The 14,633-nt window shown below is 40.2% G+C and overlaps 1 protein-coding gene across 1 annotated transcript in view; it reads left to right on the top strand.

Annotated features, from left to right (window-relative positions):
• The window catches only part of EP300 (E1A binding protein p300), a 117,069-nt gene extending 103,459 nt beyond the window's left edge, over positions 1-13,610 (top strand). The window contains exons 27-31 of the mRNA XM_073592762.1: positions 1,426-1,591; positions 5,458-5,625; positions 7,593-7,754; positions 8,975-9,256; positions 9,444-13,610. Of these exons, the coding sequence (XP_073448863.1) occupies positions 1,426-1,591; positions 5,458-5,625; positions 7,593-7,754; positions 8,975-9,256; positions 9,444-11,594 (2,929 nt within the window). The 3' untranslated portion in view covers positions 11,595-13,610. The remainder of the gene's footprint in view (positions 1-1,425; positions 1,592-5,457; positions 5,626-7,592; positions 7,755-8,974; positions 9,257-9,443) is intronic.
• The last annotated feature ends 1,023 nt before the right edge of the window (positions 13,611-14,633 follow it).

Raw genomic sequence — 14,633 nt, 5'->3', positions numbered from 1 at the left:
ACTAATAATTGCACTAAATTATTAGTCTTCATTCATAATTACAACACTCCTCTTTTTGAACCTGGTGTCGTACACCAATTTGGGTCACGGTTTATCATTCCTGCCTACCCTTTTATGCAGGTGTTTTTGATTGCTCTGCCCTCTCCTTCAGGAGTATTCAGGCTTAGAACCCTTCATTATTTTCCAGTTTCTGGGTATGTTGCTTTACTTTTTTTTTTTTTTTTTTTTTTTATCCATGACTTTCTCCTCTTATTAGTTGTCTTATTTGGTAACATCCCTTTTTATCATGGACCTCTCCTTCCCTGAATTCAAGGGCTAGGAGTGTTCAGCTTTTTAAAACGTTGGCGGTTTTTTCTTTGACAATGCTATATCTGTTTTCATTTCTTTCCCTGAAGTCAAGGGTTAGGTATCCTAGCAATTTTCCTTAAGTGGTGTTTATCAGGTGGCCAGGTCCAGGAATCTCATGTCCTTTGTGGTGAATACTTTGGGCCCCATTCAGATTGGTGCATTCCCTCAGTGCTCTCCTAATTGCTCAGCAAGATAGGGTAAGAACAGATTCTGGTGATCCGGGATCCTAGGAAAACAGACTTACACAGAATCCTGGCAGATAAGTCTTGGCTTCTTCCAAATAGGCTAAACTTCCAGAAACAGGGCCCTCTGTTCCATCCTGCTTCAGTTGCTGGCTTTAAAGGCATGGTTTTTGAAACCCAGGTCCTAAACGATAAGGGCAGTGCTGACTCTGTCATTCCCAACTTGCACAATATGAGAGAATAAATCTATCCTCCACTACAACATCTTGTGTCTCTCTGGAAGCTGATTCTCATATTTTGTTTTTCAAAAACCTCCCTTTAAACCAGTTTGAGATATCCTTTGGCTTGAGGCATCTCCAGAGTAGGTGGTCATTGCCTCTGTCAGGTGTGTCTCTGAATTCGTGGCCTTTTGTTGTCTTGGATAGAAACAAGATGATCCTGTGACCTGAGTCCTCCTTCCTCCCCAAGGCAGTCTCTTCCTTTCATCTCAATGAGGATATTGTCCTGCCTCGAAACTAGGCAAGAAGATTTTAAACCACTGCCTGGATATGGTCAGAACCATTGGGCTCTGCTTTGACTTACCGGGTGAATTCCAAATCTTGGAGTAAGCTAAACGACATAGGTCCTCCTTACTTGCTACAGAACTGGAGACCCAAGGAGTGGGTGGGCATATATGTGGGTGCAGTGGGGACGGTCCCAGCAAAGCTTTTGCCAGTATCCAATCATTTGATGGTAGTTTCATATAACCTGTGGTGTATGACTTCCTGTCCTGTACGTCAAAATATGGAATTTCAGTTACATTTAGAAAACATTTCCTAGCTTGCAAGTTATATTTGACTAGCTTTACAAATATATCCTCAATAACATGGCAAGGTTTTCCAACATTTCTACACAGGTACACAACTGGACATATCTGGGCTTGTCCTCCCAGTGAAGGAGATGACTACATTTTCCATTGCCATCCTCTCGATCAGAAAATCCCAAAGCCCAAGCGTTTGCAGGAATGGTATAAGAAAATGTTGGATAAAGCTGTTTCAGAACGTATTGTCCATGACTACAAGGTAACTATGGATTGTTTTTGTGAGGGCTTAGAAGCCACTAACTTCTCTGTATTGTCATAATTTTGTAATACTTTTAAGTAGCACTAAAGGCAAAACTTTTTATCCCTATGGATAAGGGAGGATTATAACCCCAGTCTGGTGTTTTTGCCATCTCTGTTCCATTGTAAAGGATTTCCCACTTCCTATCCTATAGCTAAAACAGGAAGCAAGTGAAAATCCCATCCAAAATGAGGGCATCCCTGGTTGTCATCAATGTCACCAGAACTATTGTCCCCATTGGAAGATTTCCCCTCAGTTACTTTCCCAGCGACAAGCCAAAATTTTGGCTTTTCTTTTACTTTAAATGATGTTACAGGACAAATAGAGGGTGATTTTTCCCTAACTGGGCACAGACTGCAAGAAGAACCCAAGAGGTTATAACCCCTCTCTACTCTGTCCAAAAATAAAAAAAAAATACATTTTGGGTATACAACATATACAGGTATTAATAAAATATTTCAGAACCCTGATGTTATGACTTTTTAAAAGTGAGTGGTCATTTAAATTTGGATGAAAAACTGTCCACAATATAAAAAATATCTATAATTTTTACAAGCTCAAATTTGTATAATGGTCATAAAATTCCGCCATTAAAATCACAAGCTTTTAATATTTGAATGTAATTCCAAAAGTTGTTTAGTCTTTTTAACTAAGCTGCGGTCCTTCAAGAGGAGCTCCAGTCTGTAGAAAAAAAAAGAAAACAAATTAAGTCAGTAGCTACACATACTGCAACTGCTGACTTTTAATATAAGGACACGTACCTGTCAAGGGATCCCGCAATGTCAGCACCCCAAGCCGATTCATCTATTAGCTTCAGGTGCATTGTCAGCGAGGGAAACCAACGGTGAAGGTTTCCTACTGTGCATGTGCGAGTCGCGCTTCACTTTCTGAATAGTCCCGCCACCCTCTGGGACCTGTGTGTCTGTCCCGGAAGGAGAAGGAGCCGGAAATGTTGTAGGTTGCCGATCCCCGATCTTACCCGAAAGTGTGAGCGGTACCTGTCAAAACTATGTACCTGGGGTGCCCCCCCCAAAAAAAAAAATTGCCAAATGCAGCAGTGGAAAGGGGAGTGGGGGGTGTGAACAAGCAGAGATTGCCCTTTTGGGTGGAGCTTTCTAAGTGAAATACCATTTGATCATGCCATGAAGGACCTTATTCAAGGTGACAACTGTCTCCACAAGTCTACTTCTGCATCTTCACCCATGCTTCTTATGGAGATTACAGGCAGCTGTGCGGACACACATTGTGCAGGTATGATCCACCCATGTCACTGTGAGGAAGGTGGTGCAAAACAGCTGATGCTGCAGAGTGCGCATATAGACAGAAAGTGACTGAACAAGGTTGCAGAAGATCACCATCACTGGGTTTAACAAAAGGTGTACATTGCTTTTTATGAAAAAAGGCAATTGTTTGATACATAGTGCTTTAGAAAATTACATGTCTTCTAGTACAGGTTTATAACTTTAAATGGCTGGACCTTCTTAAAGCCTAGCTACAGATCAGTTTATAACCACTGAATTTGCAGTTACGCAATAGAGTAATCAGAGTATAAAAGAACAGGTTGTGCAAAGCCAGAGTTGTATATTACCCTTGCACAAACCTAAATTTAAGTGCTTGTTCACACTTGCCGTCATTTCTAACGCTCAACAAACGCTCCTATAGCGTTTGTATGGCGTTGGTATGGGCGTTAGACAAGAGTCATTGAGCTTTAGTATGTGCATTAGACAGGCATTTTACAAGCATTAATGAGGAGTTATAAATGCTCCCCAAATGCCCCTATAGGCAATTTTGAAGCGTTTTTTACAAGCGTTAAAACGGCTCCACAAATGCCTATTCCATTGTAGTAAATGAACTAATCTTAACGCCCCGCAAGCACTCCGCAACTGCCTGCTAGAGCATTTGCGAGGTACTACCATAGACTTCAAAGGGAGGCGTTGAAAGGCTTCAAATACCTCCTGGCTCGACATGAGGCTTCAATTTTGAAGCGACGCTAGCGCTTAGCGTGAACAGCATGTGCTGTCTATTGAATCTTGTGCATAGGCGTTTGAGGGGCCTTTTTAACGCCTGCTCTTAATGCCAGTATGAACTCAGCCTAAAGCTGGCCATACACCTATAGATTATCTGCAGATTTTCTATGGTTAGATGGAAAAAGTGGGAGATTCCTCCATCCACACAGTTCAACGAACATGGAGAGATCTGTTGCACTTTTTCTATCTAACCATAGAAAATCCGCAGATAATCTATAGGTGTATGGCCAGCTTTAGGCTCCATTCACACTAGCGCGTTTTTTGATGCATTTTGCATTTTGCAGAAATGCATGGGAATTTTTTAACATGGGTTCCTATGGAACATGTTCACATCAATGCTTTTTTGTATCTCTGCGTTTTTGGAAAGGGTCGGGGACTTTTTTTCATGCAAAAAGCAGCGTTTTGCATGTAATGGATTTCAATGGACAAGCATCAAAAACACAAGTGCACCGTTTTTGCACCGTTTTTGCACCGTTTTTGGTGCATTTTTGCCGTTTTTTTTTTTTTTTTTTTTGTAATTTTTTTTTAAGACTAAAAAAAAAATGAAAAAAAAAAAAACGCAAATCGTGGCAAAAACGCCGCAAAAACGCTGCTCAAAAACGTGCCAAGCATGAAAAAAAAACCTCCAAAAACGCTCAAAAGCAACATGCATAGGTGTGAATCGAGCCTAAGAGACAAAATGCACAGAAGTTGTTTTCTTTAATTTTAGCCAATACTGTTGTGGCAAACTGTAGAAAGTAATATAGTCTGCCCTCCAAAACTTTGCCTCATAATGAGGGCCCAGTAACTATTTTGGTAACCTATGCACTTCAGTACAATATTGTGTTTTGCAGAATGCTAATTTCGAATGGGCTCCAAGCCAGGAGAAATAACTCCTGCTCTACTTTTCACTGCTGAGCACTGCAGCACACATGTACAGTGCATCCGGAAAGTGTTCAGAGCGCTTCACTTTTTCCACATTTTGTTATGTTACAGCCTTATTCCAAAATGGATTAAATTAATTATTTTCCTCCAATATTGTACAAACCATACCCTATAATGACAACATGAAAAAAGTTGTTTTGAAATCTTTGCAAATTTATTTTAAAAAAAAACGTGTACATAAATAAGTATTCACAGCCTTTGCCATGACACTCAAAGTGGAGTTCAGGTGCATCCTGTTTCCACTGATCATCCTTAAGATGTTTCTACAACTTGATTGGAGTCCACCTGTGGTAAAGTCAGTTGCTGTAGCACAGATTGTGTTCTGTGTGCGTTGCAGAGTAATGCCTCTTGCACACTAAGAATATCGGGCGAACCTTTTTCCTACAATTTTCTGATATTGTGTACACAACTTTCGACAACCGATTCCAAATGAAAAGGGACAAACGCCAAAATTTTTCTTGAACAGAAAGACCGATTTTCATGTAATGTGTACTGTTTTCGTACAATTTTTGTACGAGAAATATCGGATCCGAAAGACTGCATGTGATCAGAAATAATAAATACAAAAAAATCCTTTTGCGTACGAGAATATCCGTACATTATTTCCTTCCTCAGTTCCGACTTGCTGTGAAACATCGAGAAAAAACGCCAGATCGCTCGCCTATTTTTCTTATGTATATGGGACATTAGTCATATACACAAATTGTTGCAGTGTGCTGTAGTAAAGGGCACGTTTCCACTGCACAGTGTGTAAATGGACCCTAAGATTCCCAGATAATGAGGCATCATAGATTGTTGGTTTTTTTTTTTTTTTTTGGTTTTTGTTTTTTATTAAAATGTAACATTGTTTTGTGTATTTTATGTTCTTTTTTTCAGGACATCTTCAAACAGGCAACAGAAGACAGGCTTACTAGTGCCAAGGAGTTGCCCTACTTTGAAGGAGATTTCTGGCCAAATGTATTGGAGGAGAGTATCAAAGAATTGGAGCAAGAAGAGGAAGAAAGAAAGAGAGAGGAAAATACTGTCAATGATGAAAGTGTTGAGGTGATGATTTAGATTGAATAATTTACTTATTTCTTAGTATTCGCTTAAATAGACATAATTAAAATTGTATACTATAGCATAAGCTTGATTAATCATCAGTGAGATTCAATTTACTGTTTGCCAAAAAAGGATTGTTATTTTCAGTAGGAATAAGCAGATTTAATTTTCGAAGTTGTGAAAAATGTGCATGGTTCACTTCACAGCAAGGTTTGCCTGGTCCATAATCTGTATAGGGTGCTGAAACACATGCAATTTTGGAGTTGTGGGAGTGAAGGTCCTCACCATAATGGCTTAGGATGCAGTTTACCTACCTTGTGCAGAAGCACGTCGGCAAGAGGGAAGGGCATAGGCACTTTCCCCATATAGGAGCCTAGCACAAAAAATATTGTTTTAATCAGATTGCTAACAATATTGTCTATAGGGTTTCACTTTGTTGAATGTAAAGGGCACAATATTATCTATAAAATATATATATTTGCACTAAGTTTGGAAAGCAAGTGTGGGAAGATAATTAAAGGTATTGATTATTATATAGCAACTGTTATATTTTGCTATTTAGGGCATGTATGTATATAAGAAGAATTACAAACATCGTATCATTTTTACATTGTTCCTGTTTGGAGATATACACCATATATACCAAAGCTGGCCAATGCCGCTGAAAGCCTATGCAATATTTTTTTCTTGGTGACTATGGTCCCAGTTGCCTTGAGATCATTGACAAGATTCTCCCGTCTAGTTCTGGGCTGATTCCTCACCGTTCTTATGATCAATGAAAGTCCACAAGGTGAGATCTTGCATGGAGCCCCAGACCGAGAGAGATTGACAGTATTTTTGTGTTTCTTCCATTTGGGATTATTCGCACCAGCTGTTGTCACCCTCTAACTAAGCCCCATGCCAATATAAGTAGTGACACACCGTGCACCCAGCATTAGAGCAGGGGAGAGAATCGAGTAAACTTTGGAAGAACAGAGGGAGAAAACCCAGCCGAGGCAGAAGAAAGTGGACAGAGGGAGAAGAACCGGAGAGGGCTAAAAGAAGTCTGAAGCGACGCCAGAGCTGCCTTAATAAATTACTTTTAAAAACCTGCACTGCGTTTTATTGACACGTTTTTTTTTTTTTTTTTTAGGTGAATTGGTAGGGGTACGATGTACCCCATACTCATTCACACAGGTTGGGGGGCTGGGATCTGGGGCTCCCCTTGTTAAAGGGGGCTTCCAGATTCTGATAAGGAAAATTAACATTAATCTATTTTTTGATACGTGCAGTTGCTATATCAGGCTAATATGTAATAAAAATTAAAACTGCCAAAAAAAATTTTCGCCAAGGTCTTTGCTTTAAGGAAATATATAACCTGTTTGGATTTTAATTCATCATCGTACCTCAAATACGCATTAATGGTTGGGGAAAATAAAGCAAAATAAGCTCTGCCAGCAAAGGGGTTAGGGTGCATTCACACCTGTAAATGTACCCATCACTACATGCAAGAACCACAAGGGGGGATTCCTAGCGATTAGCTGCAGGAGGAAGCCCCATTAAAAGCAATGAGAGGCTGCTGGCCCCAGCATCTAATCACGGCCACTCACATGTAATTGCTCATTGTGTGCGTCCAGCAGCAATCATTGCAGGTAATTGCTGGTTGTGCGGACAGGCACGGAACACTATCAACCTGTAATTGAATTGTACAGGGCTTGGCAACCACAGCTAGCCACTCAGAGGGCAAAAACAGCTGCAGGTGTTAACAGATTCCTGCTGCTGTCATCCACATTGGGGCTAGTCGCCCATGCGTATATAGCCTAAAAATTCCAGTGTCTGATTTTTTATTTTTTTTTCTTCCCCCTCCCAAGTTTATAAAAACTTAAGCCGTTTTGGTTTGGCATGGTTGAAATTATTAGACATTTTTTTTCATTTGCTGTTTCTAAAAAAAAAACTTTCTTGTCTCCTCTTTATTAATCTATGCATGACAGGTTGGAAAAGGTGATAGCAAGAATGCAAAGAAAAAAAACAACAAAAAGACCAGTAAAAACAAAAGCAGTCTGAGCAGAGGGAACAAGAAGAAACCTGGTATGCCTAATGTTTCCAATGACTTGTCACAAAAGCTTTACGCCACAATGGAAAAACACAAAGAGGTAAGTGGTTTAGAATGCAGTCTGTATGAAATTATAACAATGAAGTTGAATTTGCAAAGATGGGAGCTCAGAGATTGTGTGAAATTAGTTCTAGTTGGTAATTCATTAATTAAAAAATCACTTTGGTTGTTTAAAATAAAAATTAAAGTGTTCTTTTTAAATCCTGGTTTTCCAGTCATGAAGGTCCTGTTTCAGAGGTTTTCTTTAAGGGTGACAATGCTTTGTCCCTTCACATATTTGTTTTCTTGCATTGACACCCTGTGACATGCTTTCCCAGTTGAGACTACAGTCAACACATATTGCAAATGCATGTTCTGCTCTTGTACCCATTGGCAATTCTACCCTGAGAAATGATGAGCAATCAGTCTCTTGAAAAGTGTATGTAGATTGGAAATGGCTGTAAGAGAGCATTGATATACAATATAGGTGAAAATGTCATTAGAGTTTAGGTGATCTGACTGTATATAAGCTCTTTTGTACTATCTAGATCTGCAGCACTCACCTTACATGGTTATATGGTCTGTCATACCTTTATCAAAGTTCCTTAAAGTGATTGTAAAGACAGAAGGTTTTTTATCTTAATGCATTCTATGCATTAAGATAAAAAGCCTTTCTGTGTGCAGCAGCCCCCCTAATACTTACCTAAGCTTCATCTCTATCCAGCGATGTCCACAAGTTCCCTTGGCTGTCCGGGACTCTCCCTCCCGATTGGCTGAGACGCAGCAGCTGCACCATTGACTCCCGCTGTGGTCAGTTAGCCAATCAGTAGAGGGGGGGGCGGGGCCGAACTGCAGCTTCGTGTTTAAATGGATACACAGAGCTGCAGCTCGGCTCAGGTGCCCCCATAGTGAGCTGCTTGCTGTGTGGGCACTCGACAGGAGGGAGGGGCCAGGACCAGCGAAGAGGGACCTTTAGAACAGAAGGATCCAGGCTGCCCTGTGCAAATCCACTGCACAGAGCAGGTAAGTATAACATGTTTGTGTGTGTTTTTTTTTTATTTTTTTTTTGTATCAACAAAGCTTTACTATCTCACTTTAAGAGCTCTGTCAGCATTTTGTATTTGTGTAATGAGGAATTTTATTGTGCTGTAGCTCCCTGTGCATACCTGACTGTTCTCTTTTTCTAGGTATTCTAAATAAACAATTATATAAAAATAGAATTTAGATGTACTTAAAAGGCTATATGGATTCTTAACACTCAAAATGCTTTCCTATTTTCAGGTCTTTTTTGTTATCCGTTTAATTGCTGGGCCTGCTGCCAACTCCCTGCCCCCTGTCATAGAACCAGATCCCTTAATTCAATGTGACCTAATGGATGGACGTGATGCCTTTCTAACTCTTGCAAGGGACAAACACTTGGAATTCTCCTCCATGCGTAGATCTAAATGGTCTACTATGAGCATGCTAGTGGAACTTCATACCCAAGGCCAAGACCGATTTGTCTACACTTGTAATGAGTGCAAACACCATGTAGAGACAAGATGGCACTGCACAGTATGTGAGGTAAATATATCCATAATTTAGTTTTTCCTTCCAAGAATTATAATTGTGTTTAATAGTAATGCAATTGAAACCATCTTATACTTCAGACAATTTGCATAATTATTGTATTTCCGAAATGTAAGTATAGTTTTGATATTGGGACTTTTGTTTCATGTTCTAATGCACAATTTTCTCTTCCTCTGTTCAGGATTATGATTTGTGCATCACGTGTTATACTACAAAGACCCATGAACACAGAATGGAAAAACTTGGTCTTGGCTTGGATGACGAGAGTAGCAACCAGCAGGCGGCAGCAACACAAAGCCCTGGAGATTCCCGTAGGCTAAGTATTCAACGCTGTATCCAGTCCCTGGTTCATGCTTGCCAGTGTCGCAATGCCAATTGCTCCCTGCCATCATGTCAGAAGATGAAGAGAGTGGTACAGCATACAAAGGGCTGTAAACGCAAAACAAATGGAGGATGCCCGATATGCAAGCAACTTATAGCACTTTGTTGCTACCATGCCAAACACTGCCAGGAGAACAAATGTCCTGTGCCCTTCTGCCTCAACATAAAACATAAGCTTCGACAGCAGCAATTGCAACATAGGCTTCAACAGGCACAAATGTTACGCAGACGTATGGCTAGCATGCAAAGAACAGGGGTAGTAGGTGTTCAGCAAAGTCTTCCTTCTCCAAATTCAACTGGTCCAACAACACCAACTGGACAGCAGCCCCCCATCCCCATATCACATACTCCTCAATCACAATCTCAGCCTCAACAACTTCCTTGTAATAACTTGCCACCTTATGGTATGCAACATGCTCATTCCTCCAGCTGTATGTCACAGGGCAATCCAACTGCACAAGTAACACCACCGACATCCCAGGCAGGATCAGTGCAGCAGCCTGGTCCCCCTCCAGCTGCTGTGGAGATGGCTATGCAGATTCAAAGGGCAGCAGAAACTCAAAGACAAATGGCAAAGTCACAACTTTACCCACCCCCAATGTCAAACTCTCACCAAATGCAGCCCATGAATGCCATGCAGTCTACAGGGATAAGCACACAAGGAATACGAGGACCAATTCTCATGGATTCTGGGATGAGACCTACAGGAATGGCACAGCCACACCAGCCTTCATTACCCCAACAACTACCAAGGGTACAAAGTAGACCTCAAGTGATGCCGCATAGCATGCAGAGACCACCTGTAATGCCTGTACAGCAAGGACAACAAATGAACATTACTCTGCAGGGTAGTATGGGTCAGATCCCTGCAGCAAGCCAGGGAAAACAAAGTTCCTTGCCACAAGCTGCAGTTCTTCGTAATTTGCGGTCCCCTAGTTCCCCAATGCAGCAGCAACAGGTACTTAAAATACTGCACTCAAATCCACAGCTATTAGCTGCTTTTATAAAACAAAGAGCAGCTAAATATGCCAGCACCCAGGTCCTACAGAGTGCTGGGAATATGCCCGGGATGCCCTCCCAAGGAAATCTTCCACATGTCATGCACCCCAATGCAAACATGCAAAGTGTGAGTCCCATGCAGGCAGTTGGACAACGGACATCTATGCCACAGCAGCCTCAGGCTCCTCAGCCACAGACTCTTCAACCTCCATCATCTCAACAGACCATAGCAGGGTTGAATTCACAGGGCCAACCAATGAATATGAACCATGCCGGAATATCACAGCAATTTCGCGAGCTTCTGATCAGACGACAGCAAATGATGCAGCAACAGCAGGGATCTGGTGCTGGGATGATAAATCACAACCAGTTTCAGCAACATCAAGTCATGAGTGGGTATACACAACAGCAGCGCATTCAACATCATATGCAAATGCAACAAGGTAGTATTGGACAGATAAGCCAGTTACCACAGGGAATGTTAAGTGAGGCGAACAGCAGCTTGCAGACTTTTAATCAGCGAATTCTGCACCAACAAGTGGGACCTTCAGCACAACAGAACCTCATGAGTCCACAGCAACATATGTTGGGTCAAGCTCAGTCTCCCCATTTACAGGGCCAGCAGCTCCCACCTTCATTAAGTAATCAAGTTCGTTCTCCTCAACCAGTGTCCTCCCCCCGATCCCAGCCGCCTCACTCTAGTCCCTCACCTTGTATGCAACCCCAGCCCTCTCCCCACAATGTTTCCCCACAGGCAAACTCTCCTCATACAAGCATTGTAGTTGGGCAGGGGAACCCTGTGGATCAAGGGCATTATGGGAGCCCAGATCGCACAACCATGTTGTCGCAATTATCTGGTCTTCACGGAGGGGGCATATCTGACTTGGGTTTAAATCCAGATAACCCGGACCTTAATCCCAGCCTTTCACAGAGTACACTAGACATCCACTAAGAACAGTATGAAAATAGTAAAATACGATTCTTCTTTACTTGGACAAAAGACTATAACAAATCTAGAAATAAAAGTTTATTTTCTTCTCATACTGACTTTTTATACTAAAGAACAGCTGTTTCAGTACTGGGAATTTGGAAGGGTGAGTGGTAATGTAGGATTTGTAAATATTTTTTTAGAATATATATATATATATAAATATATATAATTTTTTGTATTATTAAAAGACTCTGATGTATAAAGACCTGCAGAGTGTGGGGAGGGACATATATTAATATTCATGTTTTTGTTATTATAATTATTGCAAAGAGAATATATTTTCAGTGGCTGGGCCAGCCTCATGACCTCTTCTTTTTTTTTTTTTTTCCCCCTCTGCTAAGGATACACAGTGCATTTCCCCATTATTTCAGATGACTTCATCTGTGGTTTTTTTTTTTTTTGTGTGTTTTACTGTTTTTTATTTTTGTCTTCTCTTTTTAACGTTTTTTTCTTTTTTTTTTTAATTAAAAATGTCTTATTTTTATTTGAGGATTGATGTCTTTGTGTTGTCCGGTCTTTATCCATGTTTTGTGTCAACATGTTGGCTTTTGTATTTAATCCATGTTGTGGTAAATATTTTCATCACCCACTAAATATTGCTGCATTCACCAACTTTTGATCTGCTGTGGCCATGCTGCACATATATTACTTCTTCTTTATTATTTTTATTTTTTTTTTACTTCCTGTGTATGTATATGTGTGTGTGTGTGTATATGTGTGTATGTGTATATATATATATATATATATATATATATATATATATATATGTGTGTGTGTGTGTATATATATATATATATATATATATATAAAAAATGAAAGAAGCCAAAAACTGTTATATACATTTTTTCAAGCAATCTTCAAAGTGTTCATGAGCCACAGCAGGAAGGTTTTTTTTGTTTTTTGTTTGTTTTTTTTTTTTTGTTTTGTTTTTTCCCCATCTTGGTGGTGATGTTTGTCCTTGCATTGGGCAAGCAATAGTTTAATTTCTTGTTAATGGCATGTGATGAAAGAGAGCTGTGCTGCAAGTAGAAATCCTCAGGGGAAGGTTAAATGCTGTTTAAATCTGAAGACTACAATCTTGGCAGGTACAAGGCTTATTAGGAATGTTCATTCACACTTTGGCCTTGCACATCCTACTAAAGAACCCCATAAAATGCTTTGCTTATTTATGCAGTCTTTAATGGTAATATGTCCACATCTTTCAGATGGGCTAAATGCTTTCAACTCCAGCTAAAGGTGTTTTTTTTTTTGTTTGTTTTTTTTTTTCATTTTTGGATAGATTAGGGAAGAATTCAAATCTTGTCAGGTATTCATTACTGTCTGTGTCCCTGTTATGGAGAGGTCCAATCTGTTGTTTTTTTTTTTTTTTTTTTTTTTTTCTTGGCAAGCATTGTCAATCGAACTGGGAGTAGTGGGAAAAACCAGAGGCACAGGTGTAGAATCTGTTATGACAACAACTCTCAAGTAGAATTTCCCCTCATATTGGGGAGACAACCTTTGCACTTTCTGACATGTTTCTGGAAGATAAATTTAAGGGAGAGCTCTCTGATGGGGACATGGAAAGAAAGAAATAAAATCCTGACAGAGGGTTAAACTCTTCTCCACTGTAGCCTCATCCTATATAAAAATAAGTCTCTGGAATTCCACCTTTAATAACGATGTATGTGTGTGAGCTAGAGAGCGAGAGATAGATATATCTATCTATTCGTGTGCGTGCGCTATATCACAAACTCTCTGACTCCAAGAAGTAGCTTAAAGGAGTATGATGTGAGAATTTTAATGCTAGCTTCCTCTGGTATCCTGATTGACTGTCCTTGTTAAACAGGTAAAATGGGCCAGTCTCTGTCACCCTCCCATCTGATAATGTGGTGTAAATTATGCATTGAAAATGGGGTCTCCTAAACTTTAAATCACTGTACATATTGTTGAAATTTGTTTATTACTTATGTATAAATAAACTGTGTGAGACAGACAAGATGTGGCGTTGTAGCAGTGAAAGTTTTATTTTATTTTTTTTTTTTTTGCACTGGCTAATGCATGTATAAGACACTGTTTCAGCTGGACATTTTAGGAATAATTTGTGTACCCCTGGATAGTGATTCTCTACTGAGTTGCAAAACTATGCTACTCTGGGGATACTGTAGTGTACACCATAATGTTGGTCAATCTTAACCATAATGTTGGTCAAAATCTTGTCAATTTTCTGCACATGACTCAGACTCTCATGGGTGTTTCTATGCAAATATCTTTTTGAAAGTTCTTGTTGCACAGCTGCGAAAGTGTGCGGCAATCTCTACTCAAATTTTATGCCCTAGAGAAGTCTGTATTCACCTAAAGTAGGCCAGCAACACTCTGCAGAATACGATTTTAGTTAGAAAATACTTTGTGGTTCCATACACTGCCTAGTATCCAGGGGGTAGCAGAAGTTATCGAGTTAATGCAGAGATCTGATTTGTATGGTCTGTTTCACTTGTATGAAATCCACTGTTTCATTAGACGGTTTACTTTGCTGCCCACAACTAGATGTTAGTTTTCTTCCAAGCAATTGATTTTCACATGATCTGCTCCAATATATAAAGTAAGATAAAATATTTTTAACTACTTCTGCATCATGCTTTGGAGATAATGGAGCATGGTTATTTTGCAGGTGTCGAAGTAGCTGTGTGTAGAAGCATGTCCAGGGAACTGGTCCACATTAATGTCAAGAGACCCAGTCCTTTGAAGATGCTGAAATCTCTTGTTGGCAGTCGGCAAACTATAAATAGTCTGTATGTGTGGATTTCCTAAAGCCAGCCATACATGGATGGAGGTTCAGCAGGAGCCTGTCTGATAAATGCTGCTCGGTCAGCACTGTTGGCTACAGCTAGCTATAGCCGACAGTGCTGATTGGTGCATTCTGCGGGTGCTCAGCAGGAGTGATTCCCCAATCCCTATCAAGTGTGTGGATGGGGGAATTGAAAAGAAACAACAGAGTAATTATGTTCTGTGTAACAAGTGGGA

This window comes from Aquarana catesbeiana, linkage group LG07 (assembly GCF_042186555.1).
Source record: "Aquarana catesbeiana isolate 2022-GZ linkage group LG07, ASM4218655v1, whole genome shotgun sequence".
NCBI classification, from domain to species: domain Eukaryota; kingdom Metazoa; phylum Chordata; class Amphibia; order Anura; family Ranidae; genus Aquarana; species Aquarana catesbeiana.
The sequence above is the reverse complement of the archived record's forward strand: the minus strand, read 5'-3'. Positions and strand labels throughout refer to the sequence as shown.